Raw genomic sequence first — 18,537 nt, 5'->3', positions numbered from 1 at the left:
TAATAATTATTATATCTTTTTTTTATCTTTTCTTTTTTTATGTGCACAGTTGTCTTCTGCAGTCTGGTTGAATGCGAAAGTCAGGCATTCTCTTTCATTGATTCTGATACGGTTGTTATTTGATTATATATTTATTGAGTATGCCTGCAAGAAAATTAATATCAGAGTTGTCGAAAGTGACATATATGTACTTTGATAATAAATTTGCTTTGAACTTTGAAAATATCTAATAGTAGGTATTTTAATAATAAAATCAACATGCAAACTTGATTAGTGTGCAACCTCAGTTGTGGGAAAGCTTTTAGAAACATTGATCTGTAATTTGATTACCGTAGATTCCGGACTACAGAGCGCACCTGATTAAAAGCCGCTGGCTCTAATTTTAGAAAGAAAATCAATTTTTTACTTGTACAGGCCGCACCGGATTTTCGGCCGCAGGTGTCCCACGTTGTAATATGAGATATTTACACAGAAAGATATTACACGTGAGGATTTTTTAACTTTTAATTAAATCCGTATGGTAACATAAACAAATACATATTGCAAATGCTTTTTTCGAACCGTGCCTGTAACGCGGCTACTTTTAAATATAGGTTGCGTATACTTTTTTACTGAACAACATTCCAATATCTCCTAACGACTGGTAAAAAATATATATACTGCAGCCTACCAGAAAAAGTTATTGATCGCCTTTAACTTAAAAGCAGCGTTCGCTCAGATCTAATGCCGCTCCGCCGCTCGCCCCCTCCTTCCCGTTTATCGCAAACGGCATTTTTCCCACAAGACACGGCGAAACCGGGTGTGACATCATAGCATCCCGCGATGTAGTACAGAAAACAAATATAGTTAAAACACTTCTAACTTAGAAATTACTAACAAATGAATTACTAAGCGAAAATATTATAAACTAAATAACTGCCATAAAGGCAGCACAATGCTTTTCTTCGAGTGTTTTCCATGTTGATGAGAGTGAGTACAAATGACTGATTTACAATAATTTAATTGTGAAAGTGCGCTTGATTTATCGTACAATTTCATTGGACCTCTGTGAACTACTCATCAATTTTATTGGTCTACTGTTACGAGGCAAAATGTTTTTGGCGGCATGAAAAAAATCATGTATTAGCCGCTCCGGATTAAAGGCCGCAGTGTTCAAAGCTGTTCAAAATGTGGGGAAAAAGTAGCGGCTTATAATCCGGAATCTACGGTAATAATCACTTGGAAGAAAACTGATTAATTAAGGGAACTGAGCACAATCTATTTAAAAGTTACAGAAGAGGAAGCAGCTAGGATTGGTGAGGGTACTGTTGTTCATGTGGTGTGCTGTAGAACCAAAAGTCCAATAAAAAGCTAAGTTAGGTTAATCAAAAAGCTAACGGGTTTGTAAACTGTCGGGATCTGATCCACATTCCATGGGTTTGAAAGAAATGGCTATGGGGAAATATAGATATTTTGGGTATAGTCTTCCAAAATTCCATGAATGCTCAATGGATCCTGTGGTTGAAGTTTTCCAAATATGTTTCTTATATTTAAGAAAGGAGAAAGTGAAAACTTGCATGTAAACCTGATGATAATTTTTGGAAAATACTGAAATGTGCAATAATTAATGTTGTATCAAATTAATGAAATCATTATGTTGTATCAAATTAGAAGTTAATGAAATGACTGAGCAGTGTCAGTGATTAAATGGATTTTTTGAGATTTTATATAGATACATGTTGAGGAGAACCAGAGGATGTGGTACTTATGGATTTTCTGAAGGCTGTCAATCAAGCCCAAGACATAATTAAGTTAGAGCACATACATATCATACTTTGGGTTGGGAATATATTAAAATAAAGTGGGTTCCTTCTCAAATTTAACCATTTATGATTAGTGGTGTTCTACAGCAATTGGGACTGATAGTCTATATGAGTAAAATCACATTTCAAATTTTTCTTATAATATAGAACAAAGTGGGATACAAACAATGCCCAGGCATTAAGGAAATATAGACCAGCTAAGTGAAAGGACAGCAACATGCTAGAAAGAGTATAATGTTAGAAAATTATGAGACTGTCTGGTAACAAAATGATAATTATTGCTTATTTTTTTAAACGATGAGGTATTTGGAATATGTTGATGTTCAAAGTCCCCGGTATCCCTGTTGTCACTAAAGACCAACATGCAGTCAAATAGCAAGGCAAGATTGTGCAGAACATCAAGTTTGAAAAGTTAATGAAAAGGAGTGTAGTCAGGTATATTTGCATAGTAGACATAGGTGTGGATATGTAAATTCAGTAGGTTCTACGGAAAGAACACTGGGAAAGAACACAAGACCAAAAGAAATTATTCCAACAATGAGGGTACGTAGAGGGAAAAAAACCCCGTATAAGACAATACATTTGAAGACTAGGAAGTTAAGGTTCAGAAGGTCTTATAGTCATGGATCTGAGCATTTGTACTTAGTACTATTTTCTGTTTCTATGTCTAGCCTTTTAATCCAGCTAACTATTTCTTAGATTTATTTCATAATCAGTGACTGTTTTTTAAACAAAGTATATTGTGTTACTAAATTCTTTCAGATTATTTTCATAGTTGATTTTGTGTGGTGAGATATTAGAATTCTATTGGTGACTATCATATGACATATTTGTCCTCAGATTGCCACTCATAAAACATTAATTGTATTGGAGAGGATGCACTTTGCTAAATTGCTGAGCTTTTCCATCAGGCTTTCTACAACATCAGTATTCAATTTTATTCTGGTTTACTTACTTTCCTTTTGACGATTCCAGCTTCTTGTCCTTCATTGGTGGAAATTTATCTGACATTGGAAGCCATGCTATGCAGAACAGTGTGAACACAGCATTGAAAAGCAATTCAATAGATACTTTAGCTCAACAACTTGATACAACAGTGCCAACACTCCAGATGATTATTGATGGATTGAAACAGCCTCGTGACTATGACATCAGAGCAGGTAATGACTTCCAGCAACAGTCTTGGGTTGGCCAATAATGATGGGAATTATTTCTACTTGTAAATATCTGAACTTATATAGAGATGCAAAATAATTGGTAAATTTAAATTTGTAACTTGGTTTATTATTGTCACGTGTGCTAAGGTACAGTAACAAACTTGTCTTGCATACTAACCATACAGATAATTCATTACAATGGTGCATTGGGGCCATACAAGGCAAAACAATAACAGAGTGCAGGATAAAGTCTTACAACCACAGAAAGTGTATTTCAGGTGGATAATAAGGCACAAGGTTGACATAAGATAGACTGTAAGGTCAAGAGTTCATCTTATCACACTGGAGAACCATCCAATAGTCTTATAACAGCACAATAGAAACTGTCATTGGGCCTGGTGATACACGTTTCAGGCTTATGTCCTCTGTCCAATGGGAAGGAGGAGGAGAAGGAATATGCGGGGTGAGTAGGGTTTTTGATTATGCTGGCAAATTATAGACTGAGTCCATGAAGGGGAGGCTGGTTTTTGTGATGTTCAAAGCTATGTCTACAACTCTGTGTAGTTTCTTGGGTAGTTCCCATACCATGCTGTGGTGAATCTAGATAACATGTTTTGTATGGAGCATAAATAAGAACTGGTGAGGATCAAAGGGGACATCAAAATTTCATCAGCCTTTTTTATTATTATCAAGATATCTTTTGTAGAAGCTGTAATCACAAATTTACCACTATTGCCTGCTTGCATTGGTAATAATGGGATACTAACAGCCACACAATGTTTCTTGGTTTTAAATCTCAATCTGCTTGATATGTTTCCCCCTTTTATCCATCTCAAGCAGTATTCACCTTGTGCCATAATGAGCAAGGCTTACTCTGTGGCCTAATGCAAAAAGATCCAAGGAAAACAGTGGAACAAATTAATCTTGGAAAAGGATTCCTTATTTCTTTCATTACAAGTAGCAAAAATACTATGCAAAAATATGCATAAATATGCAAAAAAAAACTCTTAATTCCCCTAATATGCAAACATCTATCTAACTATGTATTAAATAACCTTTACAGGCTTGCTGGGTAGAGAAAAACAGTTCTTTCCCGTCTCTGTCTAAATCTCCTCCCCCAAATCTGAAGGCTATGTCCCCTAGTTCTAGCCTCAACTACCAGTTGAAACAACTTTCCTGCCTCTATCTTATCTACCTGTATAATAATTTTTATGTTTTGATAAGATCCATTTGCATTTTTCTGAATTCCAGTGACTACAGTCCGAAACAACTTAATCTCTCCTCAAAGTGTAACCAGCCCACTCATCTCTAGAATCAATTTGGTGAACCTCCTCTGCACCATTTCCAAAGCCAGAATATATTTTCTCAAACTGCATGCAGTACTCCAGATGTGTCCTCACCAGTACACTGTTCAGTTGCAGCATAAACTCCCTGCTCTTAAATTCAATCTCTCTTGTAATGAAGGCCTACATTGCATTTGGCTTCATGACAACCTGTTACACTTGAAAACTAACCTTTTGCAATTCATGCACAGCACTCCTAATTCCCTTTGCACAACAGCATGTTGCAGTCTTTCACTATTTAAATAACGATCTGATCCTCTATTTTTCCTTACAGTGTGAGTGACTTCACATTTACCCGCATTATGCACCCTCTGCCAGAACATTGCCCACTAGCTTAACCTATCAATATCTCTCTGCAGACTCCCTGCATCTGCTGCAAATTTGCTTTTCAACTCAGTTTAGTGTCATTGAAGTTTCTAATATGCTGCTCTTAGTTCTGAAATCATTAATGTATATCGTGATCAGTTGCGGGTCGAGCACAGACCCCTGTAGCTCTCCACTGACAACTGATTGCCATTCAGAGAAGCACCCATTAATTCCAACTTTCTGCCTTCTGTTGGATAACCAATCCTCTATCCATACTAATACATAACCCTCAACTCCATGCATCTTTACCTTATGGATAAGGTGCAGCGCCTTATTGAATGCCTTCTAGAATTGCAATGCACAAAACTCTTCACTGAGGTCGAACCAACTGTTCACAGTTATTGCGTTATTTCTTTGCTTTTGTATTCACTGTCTCAATTCATAACACTTCATACTTTTCTAAAAGCTTCATCTGCTTTTCCAGTCACATTGATACACACTTATGTGTTTAGCCGATTAGACTACTGTTATGTCATTTCAGGACTGCTTAAGAAAGATATAAATCAGCTGCAGCTTGTTCAAAATGCGGCCGCAAGAATCTTAACCAAATAAAAAGAATATCTGAGCGCATCTCGCTGGTTTTGGCTGCCTGTGTCCTTTAGGATCAAGTTTAAAATATTGTTAATTTTTTTATATATGTATTAAAAAAATGTAGCTCCGCCATTTATTTTGAAGTGTCTATCCCCTTATATCTCTAATTGTAATGTTTAGTCTGCAAATACTGGTTTGCTCAGTGTTCTTAGAACTTAGTATATAAAAAGTGGTGATGTGGCCTTTTGCTCTCATGCACCATATGCTTTTGCGACTGATAATATGCCAGGCTAGTACTGCGGAAAGTTTCAAAACACTCCTGAAAACCTACTTTTTAAATTTGGCCTTATTATAGGATTACATAATACCTGTTGAGGTTGATTACATTTATATAGTTTGGTATATTCGATTGCATTTTGCTCTATATAATGCTTGTCTTATTATTTTTCATTTTTGTCTCATTTTTATGATTATATTGATTTATCATTACAATCTATGTAAAGCACTTTAAGCCTGCATCTTAATGTATGGAAGGTGCTCTATAAATAAAGTTGTTGTTATTATTATTATTGAGATCTATAAAGAAATCCCAGAGTCACTTTGCTCCTGCATTCTCTGTCCAGTTTTCCTTACAAAACTTGTGTTCCTTATTGTTTACAGGCATTTTAAAGTTATGTCTGCTGACTCTGAATATATACCTGAGTGTCTAAATCTAAGTTTTCATCTATATCTGTAAACTATAAGCCTATACACTTCAGCCACCAGTCCACTAAACCAACTCTTAAAGAGTTAACTGCTGAGAACATTATCTGGTTGGATAGTAAAAAAGCTGGTTGTCCAAGTTCAGTCTGGTATAAGGGCTTTTCCAGTTGTAAATTATTAATCATCCTCCATTCTTTTAACTCATTCACGTAAGCAAAAGCAAAGACACATCGAGGATAAATTGGTGGAATGCCCTAAAGGAGTGACTAGGATCTCCCCTATTTGAGATGATCATTGCCTGACACAGTAGCGATATGAAAATGATGCCAGCCCATGCTTGGCTGTTGTCTGGAGCTTGCTACATGCAGGTATGGGCTACATCATATTCTGCAAGATTATGAAATGTGTGATCATTGGCAAGCAGCCCCACTTCCGATCTTATGATAGACAGGGAATGTGTAGTGAAATAGTAGATTGGGACTAGGAGTCTGCCCTGAGGAAATCCTGCAATAAAGTGCTGATGTTGGGTTGATTGCCCTCCAACAATCACACCCATGGTTCTTCATGCAAGATATTACTCCAAGTCAAATGCTACTTTGATTTTAATATCAGTTTCCCTTACCTCACCAAATTACTGTGTGCTATCTTCAAAGGTTTATTAATTGAAGTGCTATGATTATGTTTATTTCCCCATTCTCTACATTTTCACGCTCCGCAAAACAAAGCTACCTGGCAGTCTCTTTTTGAGTGCACTTCAGTACTTATTGTGGAGTAATTTCATGCAAGGATATGAGAAGAAGCACAGGTGGGAATGCAGAGGGCAACATGTTGTCTTTAATCTGCTGCTGGTGAGTTGCTTTCGTTTGTGCTTCCCTCCCATATCTAATTTCTGCAAGAACACTTGTACGTTAATATTTAACAAGGTTATATTTTGCTTAATTTCATTTCATCTCATTGGCAGTGCTTCTACTGCTTGGCTGAAAGACCATAAGAGTAGATTCAACATATTATGTGGGATGATATTTGAGTGTAAAGCAACTCCACCTTTGGAACGAAATGTTAAAATCTGCTGGCTTGAGTAAATATAATCAAATAATTAAAATAGCACAACTAAATCCAAAATATGGGGGGGTGGGGGGTCTTGCCACTGGGGTCTTCACCTACATGTGTTCATCAGCCAGCATAATTAAAACAAACTGCCTGATACTATATCCATTTGCTCTGTACTGTAAGTTGGTGTCCTTTCCTCAAAGAATAATGCAAGGAATGTTGTACTTTTACCCTGCAGCAGATCTTTCAGTTTAACAGACACCTGTAACTTCTGTCCAGCCCCTGCACTTTCTCCCTCACCACGATTCAGGGCCGAATACTGTCCTCTCAGCTAAGACAACACTTCATCTGTGAGTCTGTCGGGATCGACTATATCCAGTGATCCTGGTGTGGCCTCTTCTACATCGGTGAGAAGTGTTGTGGAGAAGGGGACCACTTCGACAAGCACCTTCATTTCGTCTGCCACAAAGGGCAAGTTTTCCCGGTATCCACCTATCTTAATCCTGCTTCTCATCCCCATTCTGACATGTCGGTCCATGACCACCTCACCATGACTCGGTGCTGAGGCCACTCAGGAAAAAGGAGCAACATCTCATATTCTTTCTGGCTAGCCTCCATCCTGATGTATGAAGATCAATTTCTCTAACTTCAGATAATTTCTACTCCTCTTCTCACTTATTCCATTCCTCATTTGGGCTCCCCTTTTACTCCTTCTCACCTGACCATCCCCTCCTCCCTTTTCTTCCTTGGTTCACTCTCCTCAGATTCCTTTTTCTTTAGCCCTTTATCTCTTTCATCTATCACTTTACAGCTTGTAATCCTTCCTCTCCTCCCACTTTCTGAATCTGACTTCCCCCCCCCTCCCCCCGTCCTTTCTAGTCCTAATGAAGGGCCTCGGCCTAAAACGTTGACTCTATTCCTTTCCATAGGTGCTGCCTGACTTGCTGAGTTCCTCCAGCACTTTGCACAAGTGCAAACTTGTTTGCACAAACATTCCTGACGCATACTGGGCGGAGCCCCGCCCCCACCTCAGTTACTCAGACCACATCTCTGTTATGCTAATCCCAGCATACAGACCACTCGTCTGGTGCTCCAGACCAGTTCAGAAGCAGGTGAAAACCTGGCCAGCAGGAACCATCTCTGCTCTTCAAGACTGCTTTGAGCACACTAACTGGCACATGTTCAGGGAGGCTGCAACCGATGGCGACTCCACCAACTTAGAGGAGTACACAGCATCAGTGACCAGCTACATCAGCAAGTGCATTGATGACGTAACTCTGTCCAAGACCATCACTACACGCTCCAACCAGAAGCCATGGATGACAGCGGAAGTGCGCACGCTGCTGAGGACCCATGACTCCGCCTTCAGAGCAGGCGACAAGGCAGCCATAACAACTGCGAGGGCCAAACTGTCCCGAGCCATCTGAGGGGCAAAGCGTGCACACGCCCAGCGAATCCACAGTTACTTCCAGGACAGCGGTGACACACGGCGCATGTGGAAGGGCATTCAGGACATCACCAACTACAGGACAACATCACCTGACTGTGCGAGTGATGCCTCCCTTCCAGATGTGCTGAACAACTTCTACGCTCGTTTTGAGGCAGAAAATGAAGTGACGGCGAGGAAGTCCACCCCTCCTCCAAATGACCAGGTGCTGTGTCTCACCGTGGCCGATGTGAGAAGAACCCTGTGCAGGGTCAACCCATGGAAGGCTGCTGGACCAGACAATATTCCTGGCAGAGTGCTTAGAGGATGTGCAGATCAGCTAGCAGATGTTCTCACTGACATCTTCAACATCTCCCTGAGCAGCGCCGTTGTTCCAATGTGCTTCAAGGCCGCCACCATCGTCCCCGTGCCGAAGAAGTCTTCAGTGTCCTGCCTAAATGACTACTGTCCCGTTGCACTTACATCCATCATCATGAAGTGTTTCGAGAGACTCGTCGTGAGGCATATCAAGACCCTGCTGCCCCCCTCACTGGACCCCCTGCAGTCCGCGTACTGTCCCAGCCATTCAACAGACGTCACCATTGCCAACACCCTCCACCTGGCCCTAACCCACCTGGACAAAAAAGACACGTACGTTCAAATGCTGTTCATAGACTTCAGTTCAGCATTCAACACCATCATCCCTCAGAAACTGATTGGAAAGCTGAGCCTATTGGGCCTGAACACCTCCCTCTGCAACTGGATCCTAGACTTCCTGACTGGGAGACCTCAGTCAGTCCGGTTCGGGAGCAGCATCTCCAACACCATCACACTGAGCACAGGGGCTCCCCAGGGTTGCGTGCTCAGTCCACTGCTGTTCACTCTGCTGACCCACGACTGTGCTGCAACACACAGCTCGAAACACATCATCAAATCCGCCGAAGACACAACCGTGGTGGGTCTCGTCAGCAAGAATGATGAGTCAACATACAGAGAGGAGGTGCAGCGGCTAATGGACTGGCGCAGAGCCAACAACCTGTCTCTGAATGTGAACAAAACAAAAGAGATGGTTGTTGACTTCAGGAGGGCATGGAATGACCACTCCCCACTGAACATTTAATAGCTCCTCGGTAGAGATCGTTAAGAACACAAAATTTCTTGGTGTTCACCCGGCGGAGAATCTCACCTGATCCCTCACCAGCTCCATAGCAAAGAAAGCCCAGCAGCGTCTCTACTTTCTGCGAAAGCTGAGGGAAGTCCATCTCCCACCCCCTATCCTCATCACATTCTACAGGGGTTGTATTGAGAGCATCCTGAGCAGCTGCGTCACTGCCTGGTTCGGAAATTGCACCATCTCGGATCACAAGACCCTGCAGCGGATAGTGTGGTCAGCTGAGAAGATCATCGAGGTTTCTCTTTCCGCCATTACAGACATTTACACTACACCTGCATCCGCAAAGCAAACAGCATTATGAAGGACCCCACACATCCCTCATACAAACTCTTCTCCCTCCTGCCATCTGTGAAAAGGCTCCAAAGCATTTCCGCTCTCACGACCAGACTATGTAACAGTTTCTTCCCCCAAGCCATCAGACTCCTCAATACCCAGAGTCTGGACTGACACCAACTTACTGCCCTCTACTGTGCCTATTGTCTTGTTTATTATTTATTGCAATGCCTGCACTGTTTTGTGCACTTTATGCAGTCCTGGGTAGGTCTGTAGTCTAGTGTAGTTTTGGTGTTGTTTTACGTAGTTCAGTGTAGTTTTTGTATTGTTTCATGTAGCACCATGGTCCTGAAAAACATTGTCTCATTTTTACTGTGTACTGTACCAGCAGTTATGATTGAAATGACAATAAAAGTGACTTGACTTTATAAAATGGACTCTTGACCTCGTAATCTACATCACAAACTGTCTCCAATGTTCCCTCTTTTTTTTACACAGTTGCATGGAACAACCTGAGCAGGAAATTTTTACATGGCCTGAAAACTGTGTGGTGCTTTATATTAATATTATATAAAAGAAAATTTTAGGGGCACGGGAACAAAGGCTATGTGCGTGGGAGCATTTCCGTTTCTGCGTGGCTGCACACCTACATAGAACGGTGCCTGACAGCTTACTGTCTGCCAGCTCTGCCCATTCTATACCGGTACACTTTATACCCATTCTATTACTGGTTTCCCTTGTACTACCTCATGCACCATTGTAATTAATTAATCCTTATGTACAGGATGCAGGGTAAGACTGATTCTTGGTAGAAGTAATAGAGCAATTTACTAGTTTATCAGTTTCACTTACCACGGTGATATACTGACAACTCATGACTCATCAGAACTCAGTAAAATATATCTACAGAGTACTTTCCTTTTTCCTCTGTTTGTACATAATGTTTAAATATTCAGTGTCAGGGTATGTAATGAGGGAGATGGAGATTTACAAACTGCATTTTATTACATAGTAACCACCTAAAGAGCAAACTGACCAGAAAGCCATCAACCTATAAAAAAACTTTCCATTTCGATATGCCTTTCCTTTTCAGTTTTTATAGTGACATAAAATGTACATTTTGAGCAAGTATTGAAATTGTTGCTAATATGCCTTACTTTATGTTCCTGTGCAGGATTTGATCAACATGATTTTAAAAGAAACATTGTCTCCATTGATGACTTGAAAAACGGAACTGTTCTGACTGGAAGAGTGGAAAATGCTACTCTTTTTGGGGTCTTTGTGGACATTGGTGTCGGTAGATCTGGTCTGATCCCTATTCGCTACATTACGGCAGCTAAGTTACCTGCGTCTAAAAGACGTCGAAGCCTAGGCCTTGGCCCTGGGGAAAGGGTGGAAGTTAAAGTAATGGAGGTTGACCGTGAACGAAACCGTATTTCATTGGATCTCATACGTGTTTTGTAAAAAAAAAAGGAAGACTTTGATCAACTTCTTAGATGTGTCTTTTTTTCTCTCTCAACTTACATGGCAGCATCTGAAATTCAAAATTGTTCCCTGTTGATGTGGGATGTATTGCATATTTTATACTATATTTCACATTATATCATCACCTCACTGATTGTGTTTATTTTTCTTACACTTTGCAGCATTTCAGAAGCAGAATGTACCCTTTGCATTTGGCAGCTGAAGAGGAATTAGTCATAGTAAGGGGTCAGACTGCACATGTAATTCACTGCCCATTTGCCAGTTGGAATTTAAGGCTGCAGCATCCACTGAATTATCTTGGGATTGACCAATTAATAAGTTCCATGGTTGATTCTGAGGAATTCCAAATTGATAGCAGTACACTCTTAAGAAGTGCATTTAATCTTCTGCATGGGAATTTTTATTGCCAAATTTAGAATTTATTTTTTAAAGAAGTTCAAACTTAACAAAGTCATATCTATGAACCTAACTTTGTAATTGATGATTCTTCAAAGGGATTCTGTTGTCTAATATTTTTTTCTGGAATTTGATACATTTCAAAATCACTCAAAATAAATCATCCAGATCTTTATTGCTTTATTGATACTTGACAATAAAAAAACTTTTAGATGCAACCAAATGGTTGCCGCTGCTCTAAGCTGGATCAAGAATCTATCAATTCAGAATTGGCTTGCCTATAGAAGGCAGAGGGTGGTTGTGAATGCAGCATATTCTTCCTGGAGTAATCCACAGGGATCTATTACGGGACCCCTGCTCTTTGTGATTTTTATAAACGAGTTGGAAGAGGAAGGGTGGGTTAGTTAGTTTGCAGATGATACAAAGGTTGGTGGAGTTCTAGTTAGTGCAGAAGATTGTTGTAGGTTACAAGGGGACATTGACAGGATGCAGAGATGGGCTGAGAAATGGCAGATGAAATTCAACCCAGAGAAGTGTGAAGTGGTTTCCTTTGGCAGGTCAAATTTGAAGGCAGAATACAAGGTTAATGGCAGGATTTTTAGCAGTGTGGAGGAACAGAGAACCCTTGGGGTGTGCATCCATTGATCCATCAGAGTTGCCATGCAAATGATGGGGTGGTTAATGATGTTTGATGTGTTGGTCTTCATTAATCAGAGGATAGAGTTCAAGAACAGTGAGGTAATGCTCCAGCTCTGTAAAACCCTGGTCAGACCACACTTATAAATTTGTGTTCAGTTCTGGTTGGCTCATTATAGGAAGGATGTAGAGGGGATTTACTTGGGTGCTATTTGGTTTAGAGAGCATGTCTTATTAAGATAAGTTCAGCAGACTAGGGCTTTTCTCTTTGGAGCAAAGAAAGGTAATAGGCGATTTGATAGAGGAATACAAGATGATAAGTGGGGCATATTTCAAATGGATAGCTAGAAATTTTTTCCCCAGAGCAGAACTGGTAAATACAAAGAGCATAATTTTAAGGTGATTGAAGGAAAGTATATGGAGAATATGAAAGGTATATTTTTTCACACAGAGTGTGATCAAAGTGTGAAAGTGCCTTACTAGGGATGGCGTAGAGACAGACACGTTAGGAGCTTCTACAAACTCTTAGATAGGCATATGGATGATGGAAAAATGGAGCAGTATGTAAGATGGAAGGAGCAGTTTTAGAGTAGGTTAAAAGGTCAGCACAACATCATTGGCTGAAGTTCCTGTACTGTGCCATGGTGTTCTATGTTCTAAATGCAAACTGAACTGGTTCAAGAAACAGTATTCTCCTGAATATCTTGGATTGGTTTATTAAGCACATCACAATTATTTTGACATAACCAAAATCAGTTCCAATGAGCGGTGAAAATAGTTCCAAAAATGAATGACTCCAGGTGTAATGTTTGCTTATTCACAGGCTTTTCAGATTCAAGATGTTTCCCAGTTTATTGACAACTGTGTGCAAGTTTTTGTAGCTCTAGCAGTTTTTTTTCTTTCTTCACACTCGATGGATGAGATATGTAATTGGTAGATGCTCAATGCTTTACAGATTCATGGAGGCATTCTTTAAAAATTACTTTATTTCAGGAAACAAACTTGCCCAGCTATGATTTGAATCACATTTTACATTTCTTTGCATCATACCAATTTAGAGCAAGAGCTTTTTATCTTATTAAACACCTCTGATTGTAAGATTATGATTTATTTCAGCACCTGAGCATCACCTACATCACATTCACTTATAGATTGAATGCATAGCAAAGATTTATTGAAAATTTTTAGTTAAAATTGTGTCCATAATTTTCATTATGTGCCCTATTTCTCATGGGAAGTCGTTACAAGGAAGTTTATCTTCTTTCTTTGCTGTACTGAAAAAGAAATATAACTTTAGTACTTCAAATCAGCATTCTGATCATTTTGTAAGGTAAACACTTTTCAATACAGTAACTGCCAAAATAGTTTTTAGAATCTAAATTTTTGATTTATATGAAATCTTTAAGATTTGATTTATTTGAAATCTAATTTCATTTAGATCTTAGCTATTCTAAAATCAATGAATAACACACCTTATAATAAAACAAGTTTATCCACAAGGTAGTACCTGAAGTAAAACATTGCTGCAGGATTTAACTGTTAAGGATGAATACTTTTAAAAACAGATGGACTCCAAACAATAATTTTGTTTATTTGTTTGTGGGGGAAAGTAAAAATACTTCTGGATCGCCATTGTAGAATTAATAGATCGGTGATTCTTTCCAGCAATTTTGTCGGTTTTAATCCAAAATATCATACTGTCAAAATACATATGAAATAGGCATATAGGAATGTAGACCCTTATTGAAAGAGGATCTGAGTGCAAGAATAAAAATCCTTTATGACAATTGAAAAAAGTTATGAAAAAAGTTGAATTTCCCCATGGGGATGAATAAAGTATCTATCTATCTATCTATCTATCTATATAGGATTGTGACGAGAACAACTGAAGCATTATGAACAATTTTGGTCTCCTTATTTGAAAGAAGCATGTATTTGCTGTAAGACGGAGATTCATTACAAGTGTGAATGTAGTGGCAAGAAAAGATTCACTAAAATAGTTCCTATGATGTTGTGTTTGTCCCTTAAGGAGAGGTTGAGTAGATTATGAATAAAAGAAATAACACTTTTATTGACACAAAATTCCTCATTGGTTCAACATGGTAAATACAAGGAGGAGATTATAGACAAGGAGTCCAGAACTAGGGATTGTAATAAATACAAAGGAATATATTCTTTATAAAGTTGTGAACTTATAAATTCTTTGGAGGTTTGTGAAATCTCAGCCATTGATTGCATTCAAAATCAAGATTAATATAGATTTTGGATATTAAATACGGAACGGGGCAAGAAATAGTGTTGAAGTAGAAGACTTGTCACAATCTCGTTGAGTAGCAGAGCAGGTTGAGGGGGCAAGTAGACAATTCCTGACCCTATTTTTTATGTTTGTGTGTTCTTATTTTTGTCATGATTGATTTCTCGGGTCATTTGTTGTTCCCAGTGCCTTGTCTTGAAATGTTTTATCATTTACATGCAAAAGCAATGCCTCTCCTCTGTGCCACTGTTTCCTACAGAAGTAAATCTACCTAATTACTGCTGAGCAAGGATCAAGTGTGGGAGCTTGTTGTGTTCGCTCACCAATAACTACTAATGAGACCTGAAGCTAGGCGATAAAACAAAGCTGGGACACAAAATGAACTTTTATTCAGTAAAACCACACAACTATAACAATCTCAAAACTCAACAGTATGTCCCAAGCATGACTATTTAAATGGTTTATCCAAGAACATTGGTGACATTGATAGGAACAGTGGTCATCAGTAAGCGTCAGGCTGAGACTGGTTGTCAGCTGATCAGTAGGCGTTGGTTGTTTCAGCTCTCTGTAACAGAGTTGCTGCTTTCAGATCAAATGACCTCCAGAAATTGGCAGGTTCAAAATACCACTCCAACTATTCCAGGAATAAATTCAAAGGACAGTAGTGCACGGGATCAAAAGAAGCAGCTGTGGGTTATAAACTCAGATAGCTCCATCACAGGCACAACCCTCCTCGTGATCGGGAACATCTTCAAAAGGTGATGCCTCAAGAAAGTGACATCCATCATTAAGGACCCCTACCATATGGGACAATGCCGTGTTCTCATTACTACTATCGAGGGGGAGATACAGGAGCCAGAAAACCCACACTCAATATTTTAAGAACAACTTCTTCCACTCCACCATCAGATTTCTGAACTGTCCATGAACACTACCATGATATTCCTCTTTTACACTGTTTACTTATTCTAACTTAGTTTTTTTTGTCTTGCACTATATCGCTGCCACAAAAATAACAAATTTCATGACATCTGTCAGTAATAATAACCCTGATCCTGATTCTCACTTCTCCCAGTCCAAAATGCACAATGGTGAGGCCCTAGTTTACCCACTGTTTCAGCAAACACTGAGTCAGTCACAGCATTTGTTTCATGAAATCTCAATCCTGCGACAGACACTATACCATCTCTGTCATGGGATGTGATTACCAGACAGATAGAAGAAATGTTTCTAGGATCTCTTAACCCGTGGCCACTTTAAGTAGAAAAACTACATTCAGAAGTGTATGAAGAATCTCAATACCATTAATCAGGGGAGGACCATTTCACTATCTTAATCAACACATCCCTGATGGAAGGGTCTGCTGTTTACACTATGACATTGATACCCACCTCAGAATCCACACAACCAAAATTAAAATGTCATTTTTGAACCCAAGGGAATGCCTGAGATGATAAGCTGCAATCAAATGCCAGGGTGGTTGGTATTTGATGATACTGCAGATGCTAAAGTGTTAAAAATGAACAAAAATAGTAACAGTTTTAATATGACAGATCATTAGTTATATTTTCAATAAAAATAGAGTTCTCATAATTTGAGGTATATTATTGACACAAAAATAGGCTTAACAGACCCATAAATATTGCTTACTTTACACAGAAGACATCTACCTGTCTTCATCTAATTCTCAACATATTCACTTCCTTTCTTCTTTTACTGCATATTAAGTTTCCTCTTGATCACCTCTATACTCAACAATATCACTATTTGATATTTATAATCATCTTACTGTCCCCTGCACTCTCCTCTCCCATCCCTATAAATCCACCCAAACCCAGTCTTTCATAATCTTAAACATGATCAGGTCTCCCTTCAGCTTTCTCCTTTCTAGAAGTCTGTCAGAGCTCATTCAGCCTCTTTTGGTAGGGTTTGATCGCTCAGTTTTTGGATTTAGTCACCCTGCTGTCTCATGGGCGAGGAAACCTAACCATTAAACACCAAACCACCTCAACTGATGAATCAGTGCTTTGCCATGTTGAACAACATTTGAAAGAGGCACACAGCGTCACCATGACACAGAATGAACTTGAAGTGGGGAACTTTAATGTCAGTCCCTGAGGATGGCTTAATGGCAACAATACAGATGAAAACTGGCCAAATCACAATGGACATTGCTGCCAGGTTGGGGCTGTGAGGGAAAGGAAAACACAAAGAATAAATTTACAGCACTTCATTAATTTATCTGCTGTAATATTGGTCAAAGTAACACTTCGTGGTCCTAGTCTGGAATAAGTCCATCATCACATCAATGGCATCTTCCATTGTGTTTTGAGGTCCTAATTGTGATAAAAAGGATAGTTTCAAGGCATGTTGCAGCTCAAAAGTAATAGCCTTGAGATGCTGTGACCATCAACAGCAGTAGAAATACATGGTACTGCTGCCTCTATCCTCTAGCCCTAGCATATCTTGCATTCCATCATGACAATCAAGCGATCAGTACTGGTGCTATGATGAGTGCAGAAGGGCAACCCTAATTGTGAAAGTAACTTGGTAAAGCTAAGCAGCAAAACTGTATGGAGTAGACAGCTAAGGAATCACTTCTGATTGTGAATGATTGAGAGAGAAAGAGATAGATACTTTAATTCCCAAAGAAATTACAGAGTCACAATAGCATTACAAGTGTACAGATATACAAATATTAGAAGAGAAGTAAGAAAGAATAAAAAATAAGTTACCCCAAACAGTTTAACGGGAGGGAGGTCATCACTTCCCTGGCTGCAGGTTGACTCATTATAGAGCCTAATGGCCGAGGGTAAGAATGACCTCATATAGCACTCTTTGGAGAAGCACAGTTGTCTTATTCCGTTACTAAAAGTGCTCCTCTGTTCAGCCAAAGTGGCATGCAGATGGTGACAAATATTTACCAGAATTGCCAGGATTTACCATAAGGTCCTTTGTTCTACTACAGCCTCTAGAGTGTCCAGTTTGATTCCTATAACGGAGCCAGCCTTACTAATCAGTTTATTCAGCCTGTTGGCATTGCCCGTGTTGATGCTATTGCCCCAGCACACCAGCACATAGATGATTGTTCTGGCAACAACAGAATGGGGGAACATGTGAAGGAGAGGCTTGTATACTCCAAAGGACGTCAGTCTCCTTAGGACGTAGAGGCAACTCTGGCCCTTCTTGTCCACAGCCTCTGTGTTGGTGCCCAGCTCAAGTCTGTCATCTAGGTGCATCCCCAGGTACTTGTAGGTACTCATTACATCCACATCCTCACCATCAATAGTAATGGAGCAGTGCGGGCATAGTCTTCCTAAAGTCAATCACCATATCCTTAGGCTTAGTGATGTTGAGCTGCAAGATGATTCAGCTTGCACCATTTGACAAAGTCCTTCACCAGGGCCCTGTATTCACCTCCCATCCTCCCTTTATACACCTAACTATTGCAAAGTCATCAGAGAATTTCTGCAAATGACATGACTCAGTGTTGTATCTAAAGTCAGAGGTATACAATGTAATTGGAAGGGAGCCAATACAGTCCCCCAAGGGGCTCCAGTGCTGCTTATAGCCATGTCTGGCACACAGCTCTGAAGCCACACAAACTGGTCTGCTAGTCAGGTTGTCCATTATCCAGGATACAATGTAAGTGCCAACCTGCATTGAACTGAACTTTTTCCCCTCAATGGGGACTGTATGGTGCTGAAGGCACTTGAGAAATCAAAGAACATGATCCTCATCCTCGCAGTGCTGCCCTGCTTATCCAAATGGGAGGAGGCTGTGTTCAATAGGTAGATGACAGCATCATAGACTTCACTGTGGATAATTCAGGAATTAGAAAGTTGTTGCAAAAATAATCACCAGCTTCAACAATGGTATGGCCCAGCCTGTGAGTTCTCATGATAAGGCTGAAGAATTTGCAGCCATGTTCTGCCAGGAGTA

General features: G+C 39.6%; 1 protein-coding gene across 2 annotated transcripts in view; it reads left to right on the top strand.

Annotated features, from left to right (window-relative positions):
* The window catches only part of srbd1 (S1 RNA binding domain 1), a 293,464-nt gene extending 281,584 nt beyond the window's left edge, over positions 1 to 11,880 (top strand). For both annotated transcript variants that reach the window (XM_073050686.1, XM_073050685.1), the window contains exons 21-22: positions 2,778 to 2,962; positions 10,999 to 11,880. In XM_073050686.1, coding sequence (XP_072906787.1) covers positions 2,778 to 2,962; positions 10,999 to 11,288 — 475 coding nt within the window. In that variant the 3' untranslated portion in view covers positions 11,289 to 11,880. The remainder of the gene's footprint in view (positions 1 to 2,777; positions 2,963 to 10,998) is intronic.
* The last annotated feature ends 6,657 nt before the right edge of the window (positions 11,881 to 18,537 follow it).

Source organism: Hemitrygon akajei, chromosome 7 (assembly GCF_048418815.1).
Source record: "Hemitrygon akajei chromosome 7, sHemAka1.3, whole genome shotgun sequence".
Classification (NCBI taxonomy): domain Eukaryota; kingdom Metazoa; phylum Chordata; class Chondrichthyes; order Myliobatiformes; family Dasyatidae; genus Hemitrygon; species Hemitrygon akajei.
Note: the sequence above shows the minus strand (reverse complement) of the source record. Positions and strands in the feature narration are given on the sequence as shown.